The sequence below is a fragment of the Equus caballus genome, chromosome 5 (genome assembly GCF_041296265.1).
Source record: "Equus caballus isolate H_3958 breed thoroughbred chromosome 5, TB-T2T, whole genome shotgun sequence".
Lineage (NCBI taxonomy): Eukaryota > Metazoa > Chordata > Mammalia > Perissodactyla > Equidae > Equus > Equus caballus.
In genome coordinates this window covers 61,233,153-61,254,530 of record NC_091688.1, presented here as the reverse complement: position 1 = coordinate 61,254,530, position 21,378 = coordinate 61,233,153, and the positions used below count along the sequence as shown (strand labels likewise).

General features: G+C 38.6%; 2 protein-coding genes across 14 annotated transcripts in view; one reads left to right on the top strand and one right to left on the bottom strand.

Moving 5' to 3' along the window:
- The window catches only part of ST7L (suppression of tumorigenicity 7 like), a 90,317-nt gene extending 87,506 nt beyond the window's left edge, over positions 1-2,811 (bottom strand). For 9 of the 13 annotated variants that reach the window (XM_014740056.2, XM_070268510.1, XM_005610317.4 and 6 more), the window contains exon 1: positions 1,447-1,654. In XM_014740056.2, the coding sequence (XP_014595542.1) occupies positions 1,447-1,654 (208 nt within the window). Of the gene's footprint in view, positions 1-1,167; positions 1,338-1,446; positions 1,655-1,734; positions 1,849-2,422 lie in introns of those variants that run through there. The other 4 variants (XM_070268514.1, XM_070268513.1, XM_070268516.1 and 1 more) reach the window with 4 other exon arrangements.
- The window catches only part of CAPZA1 (capping actin protein of muscle Z-line subunit alpha 1), a 45,506-nt gene continuing 26,381 nt past the window's right edge, over positions 2,254-21,378 (top strand). Inside the window, exon 1 of the mRNA XM_023641411.2 lies at positions 2,254-2,396. Within this exon, the coding sequence (XP_023497179.1) occupies positions 2,358-2,396 (39 nt within the window). The 5' untranslated portion in view covers positions 2,254-2,357. The remainder of the gene's footprint in view (positions 2,397-21,378) is intronic.

Genomic DNA, 21,378 nt, shown 5'->3' with positions numbered 1-21,378 from the left:
AAATAAACATCCTGTTACAAAGAAGGTTTAAAACCACTCCCTAATGATTTTGGTGAGATACAAACAAGTGTTTCAAATTAGAGGGCAGCAAACAATGTATGTGCGAGGTATGTCAGCTAGAGAGGCAAAATAGCCCAAAGACAACAGCAACAAACTGAGAGCTCCCTGGGCCTGATTGACTGAAAGCCTGGACCAGATTCGTCAGTTCTAATAATTGTCTGATAAATACTTTGGGTTTTAGAAAGAAATAAAAATCTATAATAGTCAACTACTCTCATCTAAATGGTGTATTTAGATAATGTAGAGAAATAAATGATAAACCCAATTAATAACATTTCACTGAGCATACAAACCACTAGTAAGCACTTCATTAACCTGTTACAGAATTAGCTCTTTCAGTCTAGGAAGGCCAATTTATTTAGCCTGTTTTAGTGTGTTAGTCATCTCCAAATTTACACAGTACCTATGCGCTAAAAAGTCCAAAATATTTCAGAACATTATCTCACAGTCTTTCATGTAATCTCAAAGAATACAAAAGCAGATATTTGCCCTTTTCTTGCTACGGAAAAATAAACCATAGTACCGATAGTTCACAATCATCACACAACAGAAATACTTCCATCTTGTTCTAAGGTTGCCGCTCAGAACTTGAGTTGAAATATTCTAACGACAGGGCGAGAGGCCCTGGCTCTCATCCACTTAGTCTCGGCTGCGCCTAAGGGACAATATTTGCAGAATCCACGAGGATCATCACTTCTTACACATCTTTCTATCTTCAGGCTACATAGCAAGCTCTCTATAAATGTTGAAAGAAAGAACTAAGGAAAGAACCTCTGCTGTTCGTGTCTTTCTTTCTCTTTACTTCCTGCACTGTTCTATTTTATTACTCAAGATAAAGCCTAAAGCAAAGAACAGACAAAAATATCATGAAAACGGTTTCTCGACAGAACTATTTTAAAACATAAGAATAGTTGGCTAAGATCAAGGCATTTTGTTTCTTTTAGATCTTTGAATTACAGAAGCGCTCCTCTTTGTCGTCTGGGTGCGGGTACTCTCAGCTGAGCGGCGGGAGACTCAAAGAACGGTTTTTAAGGGATCCTACCAACGGTAGGGGGTGTATATAAATTCTGCATCCAACTCTGAAATTGCTCTCATCTGTCCTACCACCTGATGCTTGCAGTTTCTCAGGTGGCTCTTCCTCGGGCAAACGCGGACAGAAGAGAGAGGGCGGATCTTAGCTCTAGGGAGGAGCCGGCAGCGGCAGCTCAGGTTTGACAATCAGCTGCGGGGTTGCGGCCCAAGAGGCAAGAACCCACTTGGTCGCGGACCACCAACTCATTCTCCGACGCCCTCCAGTGACTACTGAGGATCTCTGCCCTTTGGCCTTTGCCCCCGGCACCTCTCCTGGCCCCGCCGCCCATCCCCGGGGAAGTCTGGGCCTCTCACCCGCTGCCAAATTCTCACACAGCCTCAGCGGGACCCTCAGAGCGTAAAGCAGCCCCAGCCCCGCCACGAACCACAGCGAGGCCCCAGTCCCCGCCAGCCCGGCCCGCAGCCGCTCCCTCCAGCCCGGCGGCGGGATCAGGCCGGGAGCAGGTGCAAGAGGCGAGGCCGCCGCAGCCGCGGCTTCACCCAAGCCGTCACCGTCCGCCATCTTGCCGCTCCCTCAGACGCCGGCAGCTGGGAGGGGAGGGCAGGAAACCGGGAGTCGGGAATCCTGGGATAGTGGCGGACCTGAAGTCGGCCTCTGTGAAGGCTGAGCGTTCCAGGGAACGGGGAACCGAGAGGATTTGGAAGGTGGAGGAGCGCGCTAGGACGGGGGCTACCCACTCCTTCGAAGGGCGGGAAGGGGCGGGTAGCGGCACCTATTCCGGAGGAAATGGACCGAGATGTGAACCCGGAATGAAGTGTTTTTGCTTCCCTACGAGTGAGGGTCATTCCTGGGGTTGGAAAAGCCGCCGATCGTTCCAGGGGCCGAACAGCCCTTAGCCCTTTGGACTCGGCTGCCATGGAGATCACTGGCACTGGGAAAACCTATAGGAGTAGCAACTGCTATTTGGTCGGATGGAGCTCATGCGCCAAGAACAGTGAAAACCCGCTCCCAGCGTCCAATAGATGAATGCGGAAATAAATGTAACTCATTGAGAAAGATACTAGACTTAAAATCATTTAAGGCAAAGCCGACTTCCTGAGGCGTGGACGCCCAAAGCCAGCACCCCCGCCCGTAACTGACATGGCGCGCTCTCGGTCGGCGTTTCCGGGCGGGTCCTTCCAACGGCCCCTGCGGTGATTCCATCACTCGGCTTCCTTCCCGGCTTGCCTCGCGCCGGGGCCGGGCTGGGCCAGAGCAGCCCAAGATGGCCGACTTCGAGGATCGGGTGTCGGATGAGGAGAAGGTAAGGGGTCCGCCTCTCTCTCCTACCTGGTCACGCGACAGGGAACAGGGGCCCGGCCCGGCTGCGGTGGGAACCCTGGCAGCATCCCCAGGAGAAAGCAGCTTCCTAGCCCGTGTTGGTATACGCTCTCCGCAGTCGGGACGCTTCCCTCTTGAGGGGCTTTACTTTGCCTCACGGTGGCTCCAGTTCCCCGTTCCTCAACTCTCTTTTCCTCTGGGGCCTGAGGCACAATCCAGTGGCCTTTCTACAAGAGAGGAGACTTTCCCTTTTTAATCCTAACTGGACTCTCTTCTGTAATTAAGAGGGGGCCATGGTGATGTCGCGACGTATCAGGAAGCAGTTATTTTACCCGCCTTTAGCTGTTGGGGCTCACCCCATCCCCCATTTTTTGATATGATTGAGGCTAGTTTAGGGCGAGTCACTTCCTGGTCAGGGTGGCCTCTTAACTTCCCTTTTGCTCCTCCTTCCTCAGGAAGTGATTTTGCTGTCACGACTCCTCGACAGGGAAAGGTCCCCATGTGTTGTCTGCCTCTCCACACATCCATCTCTTTTGTCACATGCTATCGGCTGAACTAATTCACAGTAATAAACGTGTAAGCCCCAGGACATTTGCTTCAGAATTTGAACACCACTCTTTTCCCTGTAGGCACCCCCTTGATTGATTGTATGTACAGACGGCCCTGCGGTGCCTCCGTCCACTGCGTCTTACATCCTATCCTCTTTACGATAATTTTTGAAAAACAGTTTTCGATGTCTTGTTAACAAATCAAGAATAGCCAACGGATTTTCTTTTAAAACTCCAGAAAGCCTTTATATAGCACATAAACCTCATGTTAACACTTTCAAGTCTAGACAAAGCATTGTGCCTTCTTTGATGCGCCACTGTGGTGTCTGATTATAGTTGAATTTGCCAGTGTGTAATTTGTATCCTTATTTCTTAAAAAGTGTCTTAAATACAAAAGTGTATTCTCCTTTAGATGCAGTAATTTTTTTTTCTGGCGACTGCACACTTAACAGTTTGTCAGGCTTTTCGGTAAATAGGTGATTTTAGGATCTGTAGAAATTAGAATGATTTCACTAGATGACTCGTTAGAGGACAAGAATTATGCCTTTTGTTTCCACAGTGGTTGTTACAAAATGTGCACCCTGGAGTGCTCTGTAAGTGTATCTGAGCTGTTTCTTTTTTTAATAAAAGAGGTGGAGGTGTCAGGGGGCTGTTTATGATCCATGAGTCCTCTGTACCAGATAATTTGATACATCATACCTAAATATGGCATGCCATTTTGAAATGCTGAAGAATGTGCTAAACACTCACAAGCCATTGAACAACATTTCAGCATTAGATTTTCTCTTCCTTGGAAATTCTCATAGATGTATAAGATTTAGGGGGAAAAAAGGCATCTTACATGTGAACTTATGCTGGAGAGAAAACTATAATAAAATGCTTATTATAAGGCAAATAGTTTTGATTCAGATGAACTTAAGTTACAGTGAAGACTGTGGGATAACAAAACATTTGTTAGCTCAGCTGATGGTCCACTTATTTTAAGCAAAAATATTGTTACAACACTAATTCACTAATGATTTAAATAACAATAAACTTAGAAGTTTATTGTGCCCAAGCGATACATTACCAGTGCTGTTGGGTTTTTGACTTTGACATGAGGTTAGAATGCCTTTTCTTTAAACTTCGGAAAATATGTATATATTTCAAAGTGCAAATTAAGATGTCTTTGGATCTTAACAGTGTTTAAATTAATAACTTAATAGTCTTGATTTTATAACAGCAGATCTGTGACCAGGTTCCTCTTGTCTCTCAGCCTGCTTTTGTTAATTTTAATAATGACATAGCAGGCAAATCATAATTAGTAAGGTAAATCGACTGCAAGAAAATATTGGTGAATCTCATATTCAGTAAACAGTTTTTAGGTTAACCACATTGTCTTCATTAGTGTGGATAATTAAGAATATCTGATACAGTAAAAATCTTGTAGGATAAATACATGTGATTTGAGATTACGGAAATTTTGTTGGATCCTTATTCCCAGACAGAGATGAAACCCATCTCTCTCTCTGTTGTGAATCTCTAAGTAAAAAGAAAGGGCTTTGACTTGTAAGATTACTTCAGTTCTCCTTCAACTTCTTACCTACTCTGCCTCCTTTTCCTCCAGGCTCCTGATTCCTTTTAACTGAATTCAAGAATTGAGAAAGTAGTCTTCCAACAAGATTTCTTGATGTGAATATTTTAGCATTCATAAGCAATGTGACCCTTAAATGAGATTCTTGTCCTATAAAACTTTCACAACCAAGACACTAATACAAGGTATTTTAAGCCTTAGTTTCTATTGATTCTTCCTTGAGGGAACTCTAGTTTCCTTTTTTTCTCTCTTTTTAGCTAAGACTCAAACTGCATTTGATTTATTTATTTTTTTAAGGTGTCTCTGTCATGATTCTGAATATAGTTTAGTACTTCTTTTTATCTTTGTAACATTTTCTGAAAGCAGTGAACCCAGAGTTGAATTTGGTGTGATGGTCTTTGATTTCCTTGCAAGTATTTCTGTAAAAGCTGGTAAGATCAACCATGCTCATAACTAACTGCTGAAGTTTTTATCACTTTATAAAGAGGAAGTTGGGTTTGTTAACTTCTGCATTGTTACCTGAAATGGTCATGATGAACTGCCTAAATAAAACAGGAAGTTGAAAGTGTGATAACTTGCAGAAATAAATGCTTTTAGCCTTATCCTCGAGTTCGGTTTCTGAGAATGAGCTCTACTCCTCTAGGTACTTTGACTCCTCAGTTACTTGGTTGGAAATACTTAACAAGACCAAAATGACAGGATACCATAATTAGGAAATTTGAAATATGAGACGAACTGCTTGTTTGGGTTCTTTGCACCTTGTGTTTCCTTTATTTCATGATTCAGCGTTTTTTTTTTTTTTTAAGATTTTATTTTTCCTTTTTCTGCCCAAAGCCCCCCGGTACATAGTTGTATATTTTAGTTCTGGGTCCTTCTGGTTGTGGTATGTGGGACACTGCCTCAACGTGGCCTGATGAGTGGTGCCACGTCCACGCCCAGGATTCCACCCAGCGAAACCCTGGGCTGCCGAAGCAGAGCACAAACCCAACCACTTGGCCATGGGGCCAGCCCCTCAGCATTTTTAAAACATAAATGCAGAGAGAATTTTAGGGCTGAAAAAAAGTATAATTAGCATATTTTTCCCTTCAGCCTAACTAGTAGAATATTTATGTACTACTTCAAAAATACCGTAAATGAGAAATGGATCTGTATGCTTTAAGTTTAGACAATGATGTATGTCATGTTTAAGGCACTTTTTGAGAAACAGGTTTATCAAAATTAGTTAGGAGAGATGTGGAAAATAATTGTAAATAGATGTAGAAATTTGAGGGTTCTGTTAGAGTTCATGAAAAATATTTATACTTTAAAACTGGATTTCCTTGATTATATATTACTTCCTTAATTTAGAATGACGTAAACTCTAAAGCTTGTTTGCCATGGGGGTATTTTCTAACAAGTCTTCGATTGGTATCAATACTGCCATTCGTTTATCTTCCCTTCTTTTTAATTAGCTTTGCCAAGTAGTATTCATATAATCTGTTACAATATCCTTGGAAGGAGCCTAAAGCCTAAGCAGGTGCGAACTCAGATGCCAATCTTTGGTTAAGAGTGTAGGTTTATTATCATTTCTTCTAGAACATCTAGCTATTTTATTAAGACCAGCCTTAATGCTAAGCAAAACAGTGTAATTTGTTAGAAAATTCAGAGCCCAGGTTGGTCTGATTCAGAAGCTATGCTTTTTTTATTACAGTTTTTTTCATGTAACCATGAATGAAAAAAATAGAGTAGAGGCATCTATTTGATGAATTATAAATGAGGTATTGTGATGTAGTGGGAGAGAGTGATTCTGAGTGTCAGGAGATTTGGCCTCTCCTTACTGTGCTTTTAGTCACCAGTATGATTTTGGAAAAATCTCTTACCTCTGTGGCCCTCAGTTTTCTTCTAAAATGGGGAGGTAAGGGGAATTGGATCAAAAAAAAAAGTTTAATGTACTTTTTTGAACTTTAGTAAAAAAAAAAAAAACAGCAAAAAACCTCTGTTTTAAAAATTGAAACATTAAAATGTTCCAGGAGTTGCTGTCATTGTCTGCTTTTACACATTTGTTCTGATAACAAAACTGAATTCCTTGCTAACTGAAACCATGTCTTTTTATCTAGTGCCTAGCATAGCACCAGGTATACATAGTGTAGGCACAACCTATTGTGTGAAAGAGAGCAATCAGTCACAGCTTTATTCTTTCTCCTATTTCCCCAGCTCGTGCTCCCTCATCCCCCCAATTATTTCAGTAATCTCTAGGTATTTCTTGTGTTCAGGAATGTGTCCACACTCTGAGTGGCTCTGTGGGCATCCATCGTGCTTGAGCATTTGCTGCCGTTACTGGTGCTCTGTTGTACCACTGCTGGGAACATTCTACCCACCCTGGAAGCATCTTCCTAGGAAATCTCATAAAGCTGCAAAGCCTTATACTTACCAGAATGACTGTGTATATATACTCCGAGCCTTGCAAAACCTTTTATGAAAGTATTTACTTCATCTACGGAAAGTCTTCTCCTTTAAAGCTCAGAAAAATGCACACTATAGGATCAGGTATCGTTTGCTCTTTTGTCTCGTCAGTGCACACACTTATCTTCTTGCAAAAAAAAAAAAAGTTAAAAGTCCTTATATGGATCAGCTTCTGAAAATAAAAATCCTGAATAGGGGAAATTAGTCATGATACTGAAGACAGTTTGACTACTTGGGGATTTCTGAACTAGGTGATAATTTTCATATACGCTTACTGTCATTTTCCCTTCTCCCTTTATCAGAACCTCCTGCTAACCTCTGCATTTCTGTTCATCCCACCGTCTTGCTCTTTTAGTCACACAGGCTCACAACGTTGGCATCATGTTTTTCGCCCTTAGCCTCTCATCTTGTGTTCGATTAGTATTCCGGTCCTGTAAATTCTTCCTTCCTGTCATTAGATTCTGTTCCTCCAGTTCCATTTCTTTTTTTAAAAAATTGTTTTAGGTATATAGGAACCATAATCACATGCTTAAAATTAAAATGATAGGAAAGGACATGAGTAAAAAGTCCCCTTCCACCCCTGTTTTCCAGCCACCCAGTTCCCTTGAGAGGCAGCCAATATTACCAGTTTCTTTTGTATCTTTTCTGTTCTATGAATGTACAAACAGGTAGACTTTTCACTTAACAATATGTCTAACCTATCCACATTCCTTCTACCATTGTCTTTATTCAGGACCTTTTCTTACGCTTGAATTATTTTTTTAACAGCATTAATTGTTCTCTTTGCCTCCAGCCTCTCCTTTCTTTGCACATTTTCACTAATTTCCCACAGTTCCTTCACAGTACTAAATTTTGAGTGGTTTATAAAATTTATCTTTACTATAACTGCACATACATATTGTTAAGGCAGTGTCTATGAGATGGAATGTTTGGTTGAATGGATCATATGATGCATTGTAGGTCACAGTATAACTTATAAATAAGAAGACAGCATAGTGCCAAACTACACCAAAGAAAGGTTGTGGGTGTATTGGAACATGAGAGAACTTTGCCTTGTGAATTCTTGGTTTTGCATCTAGGTAACACCTAAGTACTTGTTATGTACAAGATACTTTATGTATTAACATGTATTCATCTCAAAACATCCCCACAGGATAGATACTTATGTCATCTCCATTTTACAGTTGAGTGAACAGGCATATTTGAGGTTAAAAAAATATGGCCAAGTGTCCAGAACTAGTATTAGTAGAGCAGATACAATGCTGACAGTCTACTTCCAGACCTGTGCTCCTACCCACTTTGATTCCTTTGAGGAGATGGTAGGTAGTGAGTTAAGATAGCAAACAATTTTACTGAAATAATGGCACAGCCCTAAAGAGCAGTCAAGTTTAATGACATAGTAACATGGATGCTTCTGTAGACACTGAAACATTGATGTTCTCTGGTCGTGACTGCATTATAATTACTGCTAAATTAACTGAGTGCTCTTTTGAGCTTCTTTACTTCAAGTGTGCTACTAAGAATTCTAGTATTTAAAATGTTATAAACTCAAGGTGTTGCGAAACATGACTTGAGTTTAAAGATCATGAAAGTCCTCATGACAAGGGCAAGGACACTGTCTGTCTTCTTGGGAACCTTAGGGTATGACAGTACCTTAGAATGTTACTGCCTACAGTAAAATCACCTGTGTTTCTTTCAAAAGCAGATTTCTGGGTTCTGTACTAGACCAACTGAATCAGAATTTGGGGGGACCAGTGCTCAGGAATCTATTTTTATTGTTAATAAGCTTCCCAATAATTATCGTGCAGCTTGAGAATCACTATCTAAATCTTATTCCTCTGCCTGTTAAGCTCAGAAGCTTGATTCATCAGGATATTTAGACCAGATCTCTCAGGGACAAACTCACATTAGGTAGCCTAATGAAACTAATGTAGAAAAGGAGAATAACAACTAATTTAATAAATACAGAAAGGATAAGATTCTTTTTCAGGTAGGTCAGGCACATGGGAAATCAAATTATAATCTTTTCGCAGTTTAAATGTAGAGTCAGAACCAGGGAAGTTAACCATGCAGTCTAACGTTATCATGGCATTTTCCTCCATAGTAGGGATATATACCCAATACCAAAACCACATCAGGTCTTTGGGTAGGGCACCCTCTAACTTTTAACAGCAGTGGACATCCTTTCTCTAGGCAGATTTTACAGGACTGAAAGGAAGCCCTTATGTATCAAAAATTTGCATATGACAGCTTCTCCTGCAGTCTTTCCCTTCTTGGTTAATGACATCTTCATTCTTTAGTTGCTCAGGCCAAAAAATTTAGTGTCATCTTTGATTCCTGTTTCTCTCACAATCTGCTTATGGTCCATTAGCAAATCCTGTAGGCTCTGCCTTCAGAATTTACCCAGAATTTGACTGTTTCTCACCACATCCTTATTCCAAGCACTCTGAAAGAAGCCACTGTGATTTCCCACCCAGATTATCATATTAGCCTTCTCTCTGGTCTTCCTCCTGCTGTTGCCTCCCTACCAGCAGTCTGTCCTCAGCACAGCACCCAGAGTGATCTGGTTAAAAAATGTAAGTCGTAACAATGTCATTCCTGTGCTCAGAATCCTCTAGTGGCTTCCCATCTTCTTCAGAATAAAAGTTCTTGCCCTGCCTACAAGTCCCTACATGATCTATGATTTTACCTCTTTAACACTTACTTCTCTGACTTCATCTCCTACCTCTTCTTCCCTGGTCCTCTCTGAGCCACACACTCTCACTTAAAGCATCTTTGCATTTCCTCTGTTCTCTGGAGTTCTCTTCCTTCTATATCCCTCACTTCCTGCAGATATTTAATTAGAAGTCGCCTTCTCAGTGAGGCCTTCTCTGGTCACCCTATTCAATTCCAAAGCCTAACATTTCATAACCTCTTTCCCTGCTTTATTTTTTACTCCTTAGCATTTATTACTAGCTAGCATACCGTGTAGTTTAATTTTTAATCTTATCTATTGTCTCTTTACCCACTAGAGTGTAAGTTCCACTAGGACCATATACTATTCAATCACTATAGCCTAAAATAGCACCTGACACATAGTAGGCCTTCAGATATTTGTTGAATGAATGAGTGAATGATTCTTGGTTTGATAGCATCTGTCTTGATTTCCTAGTTAACTCTTAGAGAACAGACTGATTTCCAGGTTTTATGAAGCCATGTTGATGGCTCCATTACTTCTGTAATACTAACATTAATTTTTATTAATGGAGCTTCCCACTCAGAAAGCGTCAGCAGTTCTCCATTACCTGTAGAGTAAAACCAGACTTGATATTAGCATAACTACTGCCATCTGACTCATCTTATCTTACTCTGCCCTTCTCTTTTATTATCTCCAAATAAATCTTCTAACTGGTCGGCTTAGAAAAGGCTGTTTTTTCCCCACCTTTTTTTCATTCTTTCCATCTCCTCATTTGTAATGCCCTCCCTCTTTTCCCCCCTACTGTCTAAAGCACTTGGTAGAGTCCAGTTTAGATCCCACCTTCCCCTTCCTTGTAGCTGGCTTTCACCAACCCAACCCATATCCGTCTCCTTCCTCTTAAGTTCTATGATATATATTATATTATTTGTACTACTGATTTGGCAGTTTTGCTGCTTTAAATTATAGTCATTTTTAAATAATTGACACATCTTTACTGAGGGCTATTATTTGTATAAATTGTTTTGCTATCAGTGGTAATGTATACAAAGATTTGAAAAGACAAGATGCTGCCTGTATGCTTGTCTTACGTTATTTGTGTCCATCGTATTGATTTGCACTTAATATCAGCTTCAGGTAGGGGTTCTCAGCCTTGGCAGCACATTGGAATCATCTGAGGAAGCATTTAAAAATCCTGATGCCCAAGCCCTATCCCAGATCTGTTACATCAGAATCTCTGTGGGTGGAACCCAGGCATCAGTAATTTTATAGGTCCCTAGGTGGTTCTAGTATATAGCTGACATTCAGAACTGCAGGCTTAAGGCAAAAAGGCTTTGTTGGAATTTGTTGGCTTACTTCTTTCACTATTCTCCTTTTTGTCTTTATCTTTAGTACTCAGTGCCTGGGACCCAATAATGTATTTTTTGTTTTGTTTTGAATGAATGAACAAATTGGTAAATACAAAGATCTGAACTTTTAGAGAAGATATGTTACTCAAAATTCAGTAACATCTAGGCATTTGCTTAGAGAAAGAAAGTTAAGTATCTGCTATGTCTAAGTTCGTCTCGTGTTAGTTACCTCATTGGATTCTTAAAACAGTCCTAGATGCAAACAGGTATTTTACTCACAAATGAAGAAACTAAGACCCAAGCAATTAAGTGCTAAACCTGGCATCTGAAACCAGTTCTGACTCCCAATGATTTTGAAGAAAAAATAAAATTGGTAAAAAGATACACCTTTAAGTTAGAATACCATAACATGTCAGATATGCACCAGAGCTTAAAAGCAAAATACTTGTTTCCCACTGCTCTGTTTCTATCCGGCATGGGCTCTCACTGCTGAACTCTACCCTTTTGAACTTGGCATTTGCATCATTGCTCTCTGGCACCTGAATCTAAGGGTGTTTGGTGTGGATTTTCCCCTAATTTCTTAATTTGGTCCTATTTCCAAAACAATACTCATTGTATGTGGCCACTTGAAACCCTTTACCTGTCTGCCCAGTCACCTAAGGTAGGAGATGAGAGTTTGTGTATTTTAACACATTCAATCTCCTAAGCAGTAAGTTGCTTATATGATCTTTTCATTCATTTTTATCTTCTTTTCTAACTCATTAAAACATTGTATCTCAGATTTTTTTACTTCTGTGTTCTTCATCTAGACATTTAGGCAGATCCTCTAATTAAACCAAGTGAGGTCCTTTCCCTCCTTCCATATGTATAGAAATGCTATTTTTCGTTTAAGATAAGACAACTTTTTTAATCTTCACTGAGATTGAGCCAGTACTTAAAATTTTTCTGTTTAATAGTTGATGACTTAAGGCTTACCACTTACTTTGAACTTCTAAATGAACACTTAAAATGTATACTTAGAAATCTTTTTATCAGCATTTTGTATGTCTTATATTAAGAGAGTCCAGAATGAGAACTAAGGAAGGATTTTCTTTTAACTTGGTTCATAGAGAAGTTGTAAATTAAAAGGGAATGGTTGGGAGAGATAACTAGAAAATAAAATGGGAGCTGTTTTTTTTGGTTCTTTTTTGTATGTTGTAAATTTTATGCTTAAGTATGTTGTTTTTGTATACCATTATACCAAATCGCAAAAAATACACTGATGAAAGAAAGAAAAAACTTTTCTCTGTTAAAGAAAAAACTTTTCTGACACTTGTTAAAACGATAAGAAGACTTTATTCAGTACTTTTGCTTTAGAGGAGAGAGAAGAGTTCAGCTCCAAATAAAGGAGACCTCTGGGGATTTTTAGCCAGTAAGCAGAGTGAGGGGTCAGTAGATGAAAAACTACTCAGAGGAGACATCAAGGGTAGAGAGATTCTTGCTAAACTGACCTAACGGGATTCTTGCTAAAGGTAGATTGAGGACTTATACATCAAAGGTGGGAGATGAGGAACTTGATTAGTTATCAAGGGTAATCAGATATCAAGAGTAGGGAAATTCTCGCTAAACTTGACAGGGTCCTTAAGACTGGGCTAGGCAGGCTGTAGACAGGATGGAACCAAGAACAAAGCCTAGTTGAGAAGAGGACTCGGAGGAGCCTGACTAAAGTTTGGTTGAGGAGAGAGTCTTTGGCACTCTGTGTGTGTTAATTAGTTTCGTAAATCTTCGAGCAATATTCCTTAAGCGTTGGTAGAATTTTTAAAAATGAAATTGCTCTCCTTAAAACAAACTTGCCGGGGCTGGCCTGGTAGCGCAGCAGTTAAGTTTGCACGTTCCGCTTCTCGGCAGCCCAGGGTTCGCCGGTTTGGATCCCAGGTGTGGACATGGCACCGCTTGGCAAAAGCCGTGCTGTGGCAGGCATCTGACATATAAAATAGAGAAAGATGGGCATGGATGTTAGCTCAGGACTAGTCTTCCTCAGCAAAAAGAGGGGGATTGGCAACAGTTAGCTCAGGGCTAATCTTCCTAAAAAAATAAATTAAAAAAACCTGCCTGCCTTCCCTACCTATTTGTCTGTATTTGACAAAACTTGTAATTGGTTATAATAGAGAAAAGGGTTTCTAAGAACTATTTAAAATGGCTTTTTTCCCCTAAAAGATTGGCACCTGAGCTAACAACTGTTGCCAATCTTTTTTTTTTTTTTCCTGCTTTATCTCCCCAAATCCCTGCCCCCCCACCCCCTCCCATACGTAGTTGTATATCTTAGTTGCAGGTCCTTCTAGTTGTGGTATTAAAATGGCTTTTAAAAGAGTAAACATAAAGCAAATTATTTGAAAGTGTCACCATGTATTTTTCATAATGTTGATCCTAATTTGAGACATATTTTTATGCTTTTTAAGCCTTAGCCCTTATTGATAATAATGTTAAATCAAAATAAACTATATACATCTAAAGTTTTGTTTCTAAGTGCATTCTGAGTCTTTATAGTGTCTCCAAGTTTAAACTGGGAAAGTAATATTTAGCTTATTTGAAATTTAAAAAAACATAAGTAACAGTAAATTTTATTTAGTGAAACCGGTATGCCGTTTGGTCCTGGAGATCATTGAGAATATATTTTTTTCCAGAATTACAGCCCCAAAATAAATTCTCACTAGCCTCTGAGAACCTCAGCCAACACGGGTTTTGCTTATTTGATAAAGACACTGAAACTGGAATTCTAGAGCTAGTTTGATACTGAAATATATGCATCTCAGCAGCTTGGAACTTACACCTATTAAATCTTTGCCCCAGACAATTTATTGTTGGTATACTGAAAACCTTAGAACCAGACTGAAAACAATGAACCATGTTGAAGCAACGTGTGTTTTTTAAAAAGTTATTTTCTTTCCTCTTTTCAGAATAATGTCCTAGAGGGAGAGGGATGAATAAGCAGAGCACAGAGGATTCTTAGAGCAGTGAAGACACTCTATGTTACTATAATGGTAGATACATGTCATACGTTTTTCCAAATCCATAGAAATGTACAATACAAAGAGTGAACCTTGATGTAAACTGTAGGCTTTGGGTGATAATGATGTGTCAGTGTGGGTTCATAGATTGTAATAAATATACTACTTTGGTGAGGATGTTAATCATGTGGGAGGCTATGCACATGGGGGTCCAGGGAGTGTATGGGAAATGATTGTATGTTCCTCTCAATTTTGCTGTGAACCTAAAACTGCTCTTAAAGAAAATAAAGTCTTAAAATAAAAAATAATAATATCCTAAATATCTTCAAATAGAAAAAACTCCCTTAGGAAATAGTGTTGAATTCTATGCAAATAGAACTTAACTTTCTCACCAGGATAAGAATAAGGTATAGCTCTTTCAGGAGGAGAAACGCAACTATTTATCCTTGAATACTTCTGGAATGATGTAGAATAAAAATAAGTAAAATAAGTATTTACAAAAGTACAATTTATTACTATTCCTTTTTGAAGTTTAACCTAGTTGAAAACATAAGTAAACTTTGAAAGATGTGTTTAAAGGGAAGTGGAGCAGAGACATTTTGGAAAACTTTGTTTTGGTCAGCAAAAAAGTTGCTGCTCTTTATGCTTACTGGTAAAGATTGTAATGATGGAGAATATAAGGTAGTTAGGACCCAAAGAATTTCTGGAAAAGAATTATTTTCTCAGTAATTTGAAGACTTTGTTCAGTTTAATAATTTAAAGCAGCAGTTGTCTTTCTGTGACCAGTTAATGGTAGCTGACGTGTATTAAGCCTGCCTATTATATTTTAAATATTCTGCTAAAGACTTGACATATATTATCTTATTTAATCTATTCAAAACAATTCTAAGAAGTAGATACTATCCCTCTTTAGGGAGAGGATGTGATTCAAAGAGATTAAGAGGCTGAAATTCAAATCCAGGTCAGTCCAACTCTAGAACCTATATCTTTCCATTTTGCCATAGTACCTCATAATCTTAAAAACTAAGAACACTTCCTTAGTGTCACTTTATTTAAGAGATTTTGTAAATATTTGCTAATTGCCTGTCATGTGCCATTTACTTTGCTAGACCCTGTGTAGTACAGAAAAGGAAAGCAAGGCATTTTACCCAAAGAAAACTTGATAGTCTTTGGGGACAGAATGGTATCTATAGAACTAATTATCAACAGCAGTTATATTTCAGGTGCTGTGATAAATGTTCAAAGTATGGTAGGAGGACAGTAGATTCTTGAAACTCTTAAGTACTGGGGAATAGTTCTTGGAAAGAAAGGAGAAACCAACCTTAAAAGATAGGAGGGATTTAATCCTTGTTTAGATAGACTAAGATTTAGGTGAGGAGAGAGGCACAACTTTCGAGGACAGTGCAAGTCAAGGCTCAGAAGCAGTCTTTTATGCACTCAGAAACTAATGGGGGAGGTAAAGATTTTTGTAGACACCCAAGAAACATGCTGGCAGACATTTGACTCCTGAAGTATACAAAATTTGAGGAGTATAAACTGACCTGGGCCTTGCTGATAAAGTGGAATGTGGATATTATCTAGTGAAAGATTTCTTCCTTGCCTGTCTAGAATACCCACCTGATATTGACAAAGAGCTACAGTTGTTAAATATACTCAATTTGGAATACTTTTGTATGTGATTGTCAAGGAAATCATTTCAGAAGCTAGTTATGAATAGATATAACATTGAAATGTGTGGAGTCTGTTAGTAAAAGATTATTTAGTGAGCTGAAAACTTGAGCTTTATAAATTTTGTAGATTTCTTTTTCTAATTCGTTTTCTAAAGTTTCTTACTAAAATCTGGTATGTGAAAATTAGCAAAATTAAATAGTTTCTGGGGAGCAGTGGGATATATTACTTTCTCAGTTTGATTTTTAAACTTTCATTACAGGTATTAGTAATGTAAAAATGAAATTCTGAATCTTGCAAAGATGGGATATTTTTGTTTCCCCTTTTGGAGAGGTGAGAGAAGGAGAACGGGAAGAAACTGAAATATAGGAAAACTTCTCTTTCATTGATACTTACAGATTTTAAATTCCCTTTTTTAGGTTGGTTAGAAACATAATACAATGCATTCCATGAAATTAACATTATTGGAATATTTAAATATATGAAGGAGTGGAATTATGTATAAGGCTTGAGCTACTCTCCCTTTAAAATGTACGTGGAGAGTCTGGCCCAGTGGCATAGTGATTATGTTTGCATGCTCAGCTTCTGCAGCTCGGAGTTCAAAGGTTTGGATCCCAGGCATGGACCTACACACCACTCATCAAGCCATGCTGTGAAGGTGTCCCACATATAAAATAGAGGAGGATTGGCATGGATGTTCGCTCAGGGCCAATCTTCCTCACCAAAAAATTAATTAATTAATTAAAATATACATGGAGTTATACCCGTTAGTGCACATACTATCAGATGACTACTGTGTACAGTGAAACTGTTATTTTATGGAAAAGGGACACTTTTTTTAAAGCATCAACGAAGTTTTTTTCCAACTAAAATCTCCCTATCAGTTGTTCTCAGTTAGGCAGGAGATGACATGCCTCACCTCTGTGGGGTATACCTGCTTTCAACTTTCTTTTCCCACTCCAATCTAGAGAATGATTGACTAAATCCCTATTATTGAGATTTCATCCATCATTTGTAATGCAGCAAAAACATTTTTGCAGTCACTAGCTGTTTAGCCATTTCTCTTTCCCCTTTTGCTTGTGCCAGTGATCTTGTTTATCTCTGTTAAATTTCATCTTATTAGTTTTGATCCAGTTTTGAAGCTGGATGATAAGATTTTGACTTTTAAAGTTATTTTTTATCTTTTTATTTATCTGTCCCAACTTGGTGGCAACTGCAGCTTTCACAAGCAAAGTTTTGACTCAATTCTTGGTTAAAAAAAATTTCTAAAAGTACAAGGCCAAGTTCATGTGACACCACAATTTTTGTTTATTTATTTATTTATTTTTTTGGTGAGGAAGATTCACCCTGAGGAAGATTAGCCCTGAGCCTGTGCCAATCTTCCTTTACTTTGTATGTGGGATGCCTCCACAGCATGGCTGATGAGTGGAGTAGGTCCACACCAGGGATCCAAACCCAGAATCCCAACCCATGAACCCTGAACCACCGAAGCAGAGCATGCATGAAACTTTAACCACTTGGCCCCATCCTCCTGAATTTTATTACCTGTTACTACTGCACAGTAGACTGTCTAGTTCTAGCTCCACCCCTGTATAGGGACATGACCTTGGACCGAGCACTTATACTCTCTGAACCTATTCCCTCATTTATAATAAGGGTCATAGTCTCTTCCCTGCCTATTTTAACAAGCTGTTTTAAGATCAAAAGAGAGACAGAGTGTGACAGTTTTGTAAACAATAAAATAATATTCATTTATTTACATTCCTAGCGTGTGCTAGGTCTCAGTCTTAGGTATACAGCGGTGAACAAACAAAATGAGTTCTTATGCTCTGTGCCAGGGCTTGGCAAATCTGGTCCACTGCCTGTTTTTATATAGCCTACAAGCTAATGTTTGTTGAATGACTGGAAAAAATCAAAAGAAGAGTAATATTTCATAAAATATTGCATAAAATACATATTTAAGCATCCAAAATAATGTGTTAATTAACTCAACGGGTAATGCTTTCATAATGTAGTATAGGTATGTGTATACATAAATCATATTATACACATTGTAAGTGTGTACACTAAATATGTACACACACATTTACACAGCCCTAAAATATTCACAATCTGGCCTTTTACATTAGCAGTTTGCTGAACTCTGCTCTGTGCTCTTGGAATTCTTTTTGGAGTTTTGAGCAGTAAACATAAGTATATGTTCAGTGGTGGCAAGTTCCTTGAAGAAAGATAAAGAAGGTGAAGGAGCTAGAATTGTGAAGGATGCCGAGGGTACAGTAGCTAATTTATAGGAGTCAGGAAGTCAGAGAAGAGTACTTTAGTAGGTGACATTTGAACAGAGACTTGAATGAAGAGGGAAGTAAACTCTCTGATAGAATAGCATTTCTGGCAAAAGGAACAAAAAATGCAATAGCCCTGGGGCAGGAGTGTAGCTGTAGGTCTAGAAGCTACACAGTAAGAGATGGGGAGATGGGAGAGTGGGTACCAAGTAGTGAAGGGCCTTGGAGACCATGGAGCCGACTTTAGATTTTATAGTGACTGTGTAAATGTTCATTATGATTTCTACTACTACCCCAAGGTATTTTTATGGTATTGTTATAAAATCAACTTAACACTTGAAAGTCTGTTTGTAAAGACTGTCAAATGTTTATCTAATACTAAGTAATCCACCTTTTTTGTAACTCAGAAAATAACATGGGGTTTGCTTACCATGACAATGTTTTAGGATACCATGATGGCATCTAATGATGACTGCATTCTTTTTAACCACTCATTTAAAATTTCACTCTTGCCGTTGCATACATCTCTTCAAATCTCCCCACTTTCATTTAAAAACTTGGAGACGTTTTGGTTTCTTTAATTGGACATTTCTCCTATTCTTGATATTCTCAAATGTAGTGGGATCACTTAGTTTTTTCAGCATTTGAACCTGAATTCAAATACTACTACTTGATGTTCCTTCCTCTCTGACTTTTGTACACTGCATTTTTTTTTCCTTTAGAAAATGAAAGCAAGCTTTTAGTTTACTTTTCTCTTTTGGTATAATCCTCTCATTTAACGAGTTAATCAACTGATATTTTCAAGCTAAGGCACTATGCAGATATGAAATGAATAAGGCAAAGCTCTTGGTCAATGATCATATGCAAAGTATAACTTTAAAAAGCCTTCCTTGTTGTCTTTAGCATTTTGACAACCTCACTTTATTCCATCCTTTAGCTTCCTTGACCTGTGGCTTCCTTGACCTGGTTCTTTCAATTTTGGTGTCCCTCAGTAGCCTTTATCTTTGTTTATGTCCCATTTCATCTGTTTTTTTTTTTTAAAGATTTTTTTTCCCCAAAGCCCCCACGTACATAGTTGCACATTCTTCATTGTGGGTCCTTCTAGTTGTGGTATGTGGGACGCTGCCTCAGCGTGGTTTGATGAGCAGTGCCATGTCCACGCCCAGGATTCGAACCAACGAAACATTGGGCCGCCTGCAGCAGAGCGCGCGAACTTAACCACTCGGCCACGGGGCCAGCCCCCCATTTCATCTTTTAAAAAAGTTTATTTATTGGGTGTAGGATGTTGGCATACTTCTTTTTTGATTTTTAAAAAATTTAAAAATCCTCTTTTTCATACAAATAATTTACATTCATTGTACAACTTTTAGAACAGAGATATGCCAAAAAAGAGAAGAAAAATATATTTTGTATTACTGCTACCAAAAATGGTCCCAGTTAAAATTTAGTAGCTATACTATTTCTAAATATGCGTACTTTAAATAAAACAGGAATACGTCATTTTGTGAACTTTTTTTACTTAACAGTATATGACAAACATCAACCCATGTCAAAAGAGCACCTCTCAAATTTTTTTGCCCTCAGGACCCCTTAAACTCTTAGAAATTGAGTTTTTATTTATGTGGCTTAAATCTATTGTATTAGATATAAAAACTTAGAGATTTTTAAAACATTAATTCATTTAAAAATACTGTAATAAATCTATTACAGGTTAACATAAGTGATTAATATTTTGTTTAAAGGAAAAAACCCTTTATTTTCCAAAACACAGAAAGAATTAGCAGAGAAAGTAGCATTGTTTTACATTTCACCGATCTTTTTAATATCTACTTTCAGTTTGTTGTGCCATGTTGTCTTAGTTTGTACATATTGTTACCTCTGCCTGGAATGCCCTCCTTGGTATCTACTCATCTTCCAATCCAGCTCAAACATCACTGCCTTTGAAGGCCACCCCACTCCCTCCTTAGACAAATGTAGAGTTGAGTGCACCTTCCTTTGTGGCCCACTGTGCTTTTTAATAGTTGCTTGCTGTGTTACTATCTAAGTGTCAGGTCCTTGAGGACAGTGACAATATATTAGTCAGTATTTAATCTTTATTTGCTGATATTTCTCTTTATGGGTGCTTAGTAAATGTTTGCTGAATGGATGAACTATTACTTTTTTATATGCTGTGTCAGTTCACCCATTATCGGAATGACTGTTCTTTCAATTATGTCAATTCCATCAGATTTTGTAACTTTTTTTTCTTTTGTTGAGGAAGATTTGCCCTGAGCTAACATCCGTTCCAGTCTTCCTCTATTTTGTATGTGGGGTGCTTCCATAGCATGGCTGAAGTGTGGAGTAGGTCTGTGCCCAGGATCCAAACCCACAAACCTGGTTGACCAAAGCAGAACGTGTGGAACTTTACCACTCGGCCACTGGGCTCGTCCCAGATTTTGTAACTTTTGAAAATTTGGGGATAACTTCAGAAATGTTAGTGAATTGAATTTTCAGTTTGGTAACTTTTACTGTTATACATTCAAACGTTATGTTACATAAGTGGTATGTAAAATATGACTGTGGCTTTTTTTTAAGGAAGATGGTTTTTTGGTGGTGTATGAATATAGTTTTGAACTATATACACTTAAATTTGCTTGACTAAAGGGAGTTTCACAATTATGTGAGGATTATGGGAAATACACCTTGACAGAAAGTGGGATATACTATAGCTGCTCAGCAGATTTGCCACAAATAGACTAAAAAAAAAACAGGTTTGCTATTCAAAATAGGTTTACTAATTCCTTAAGTGATTAACACTAACAGTTGACAAGTATAGAAATATGATTAAGTGTACATGCCAAGGCAAATATACACAGTTTGAAATCCATATTGGAACTGTTAGTCCTGTGTGATGTAATTTTCATGAGTTGAGCAGCATTTCTTACCTCATAATTAGAACCCTTTTTACTGTTGTTGCTCAGTTAATATAAGAGCTTTATGGAGGTGTGGCCTGGTGGTGCAGTGGTTAAGTACACACGTTCCGCTTCTTGGCAGCCCAGGGTTTGGCAGTTCCGATCTCGGGTGCAGACATGGCACTGCTAGGCACGCATATAGGCGTCCCACATATAAAGTAGATGAAGATGGGCACAGATGTTAGCTCAGGGCCAGTCTTCCTCAGCAACAAAAGGAGGATTGGCAGCAGTTAGCTCAGGGCTAATCTCCCCCCACCCCCCAAAAAAAAGAGCTTTATGGAGTATTTCCTCTTAATCTTCACCAGTTTTGATCCCAGAAAAATAATATGTTATCTGTATTACCCTTCGTGGCAGGGTTCTCAAACTTTTTGTATTCTAAGTCTTAAAAAGCCATGTAGAATTTTATGACTGAAAGAAATTTTGCAGATCTTTTAATCTCTTTTAGGAATTGGATTATAATGAGGAAACTCAAGACTAAAAAAGGTTAGTAATGT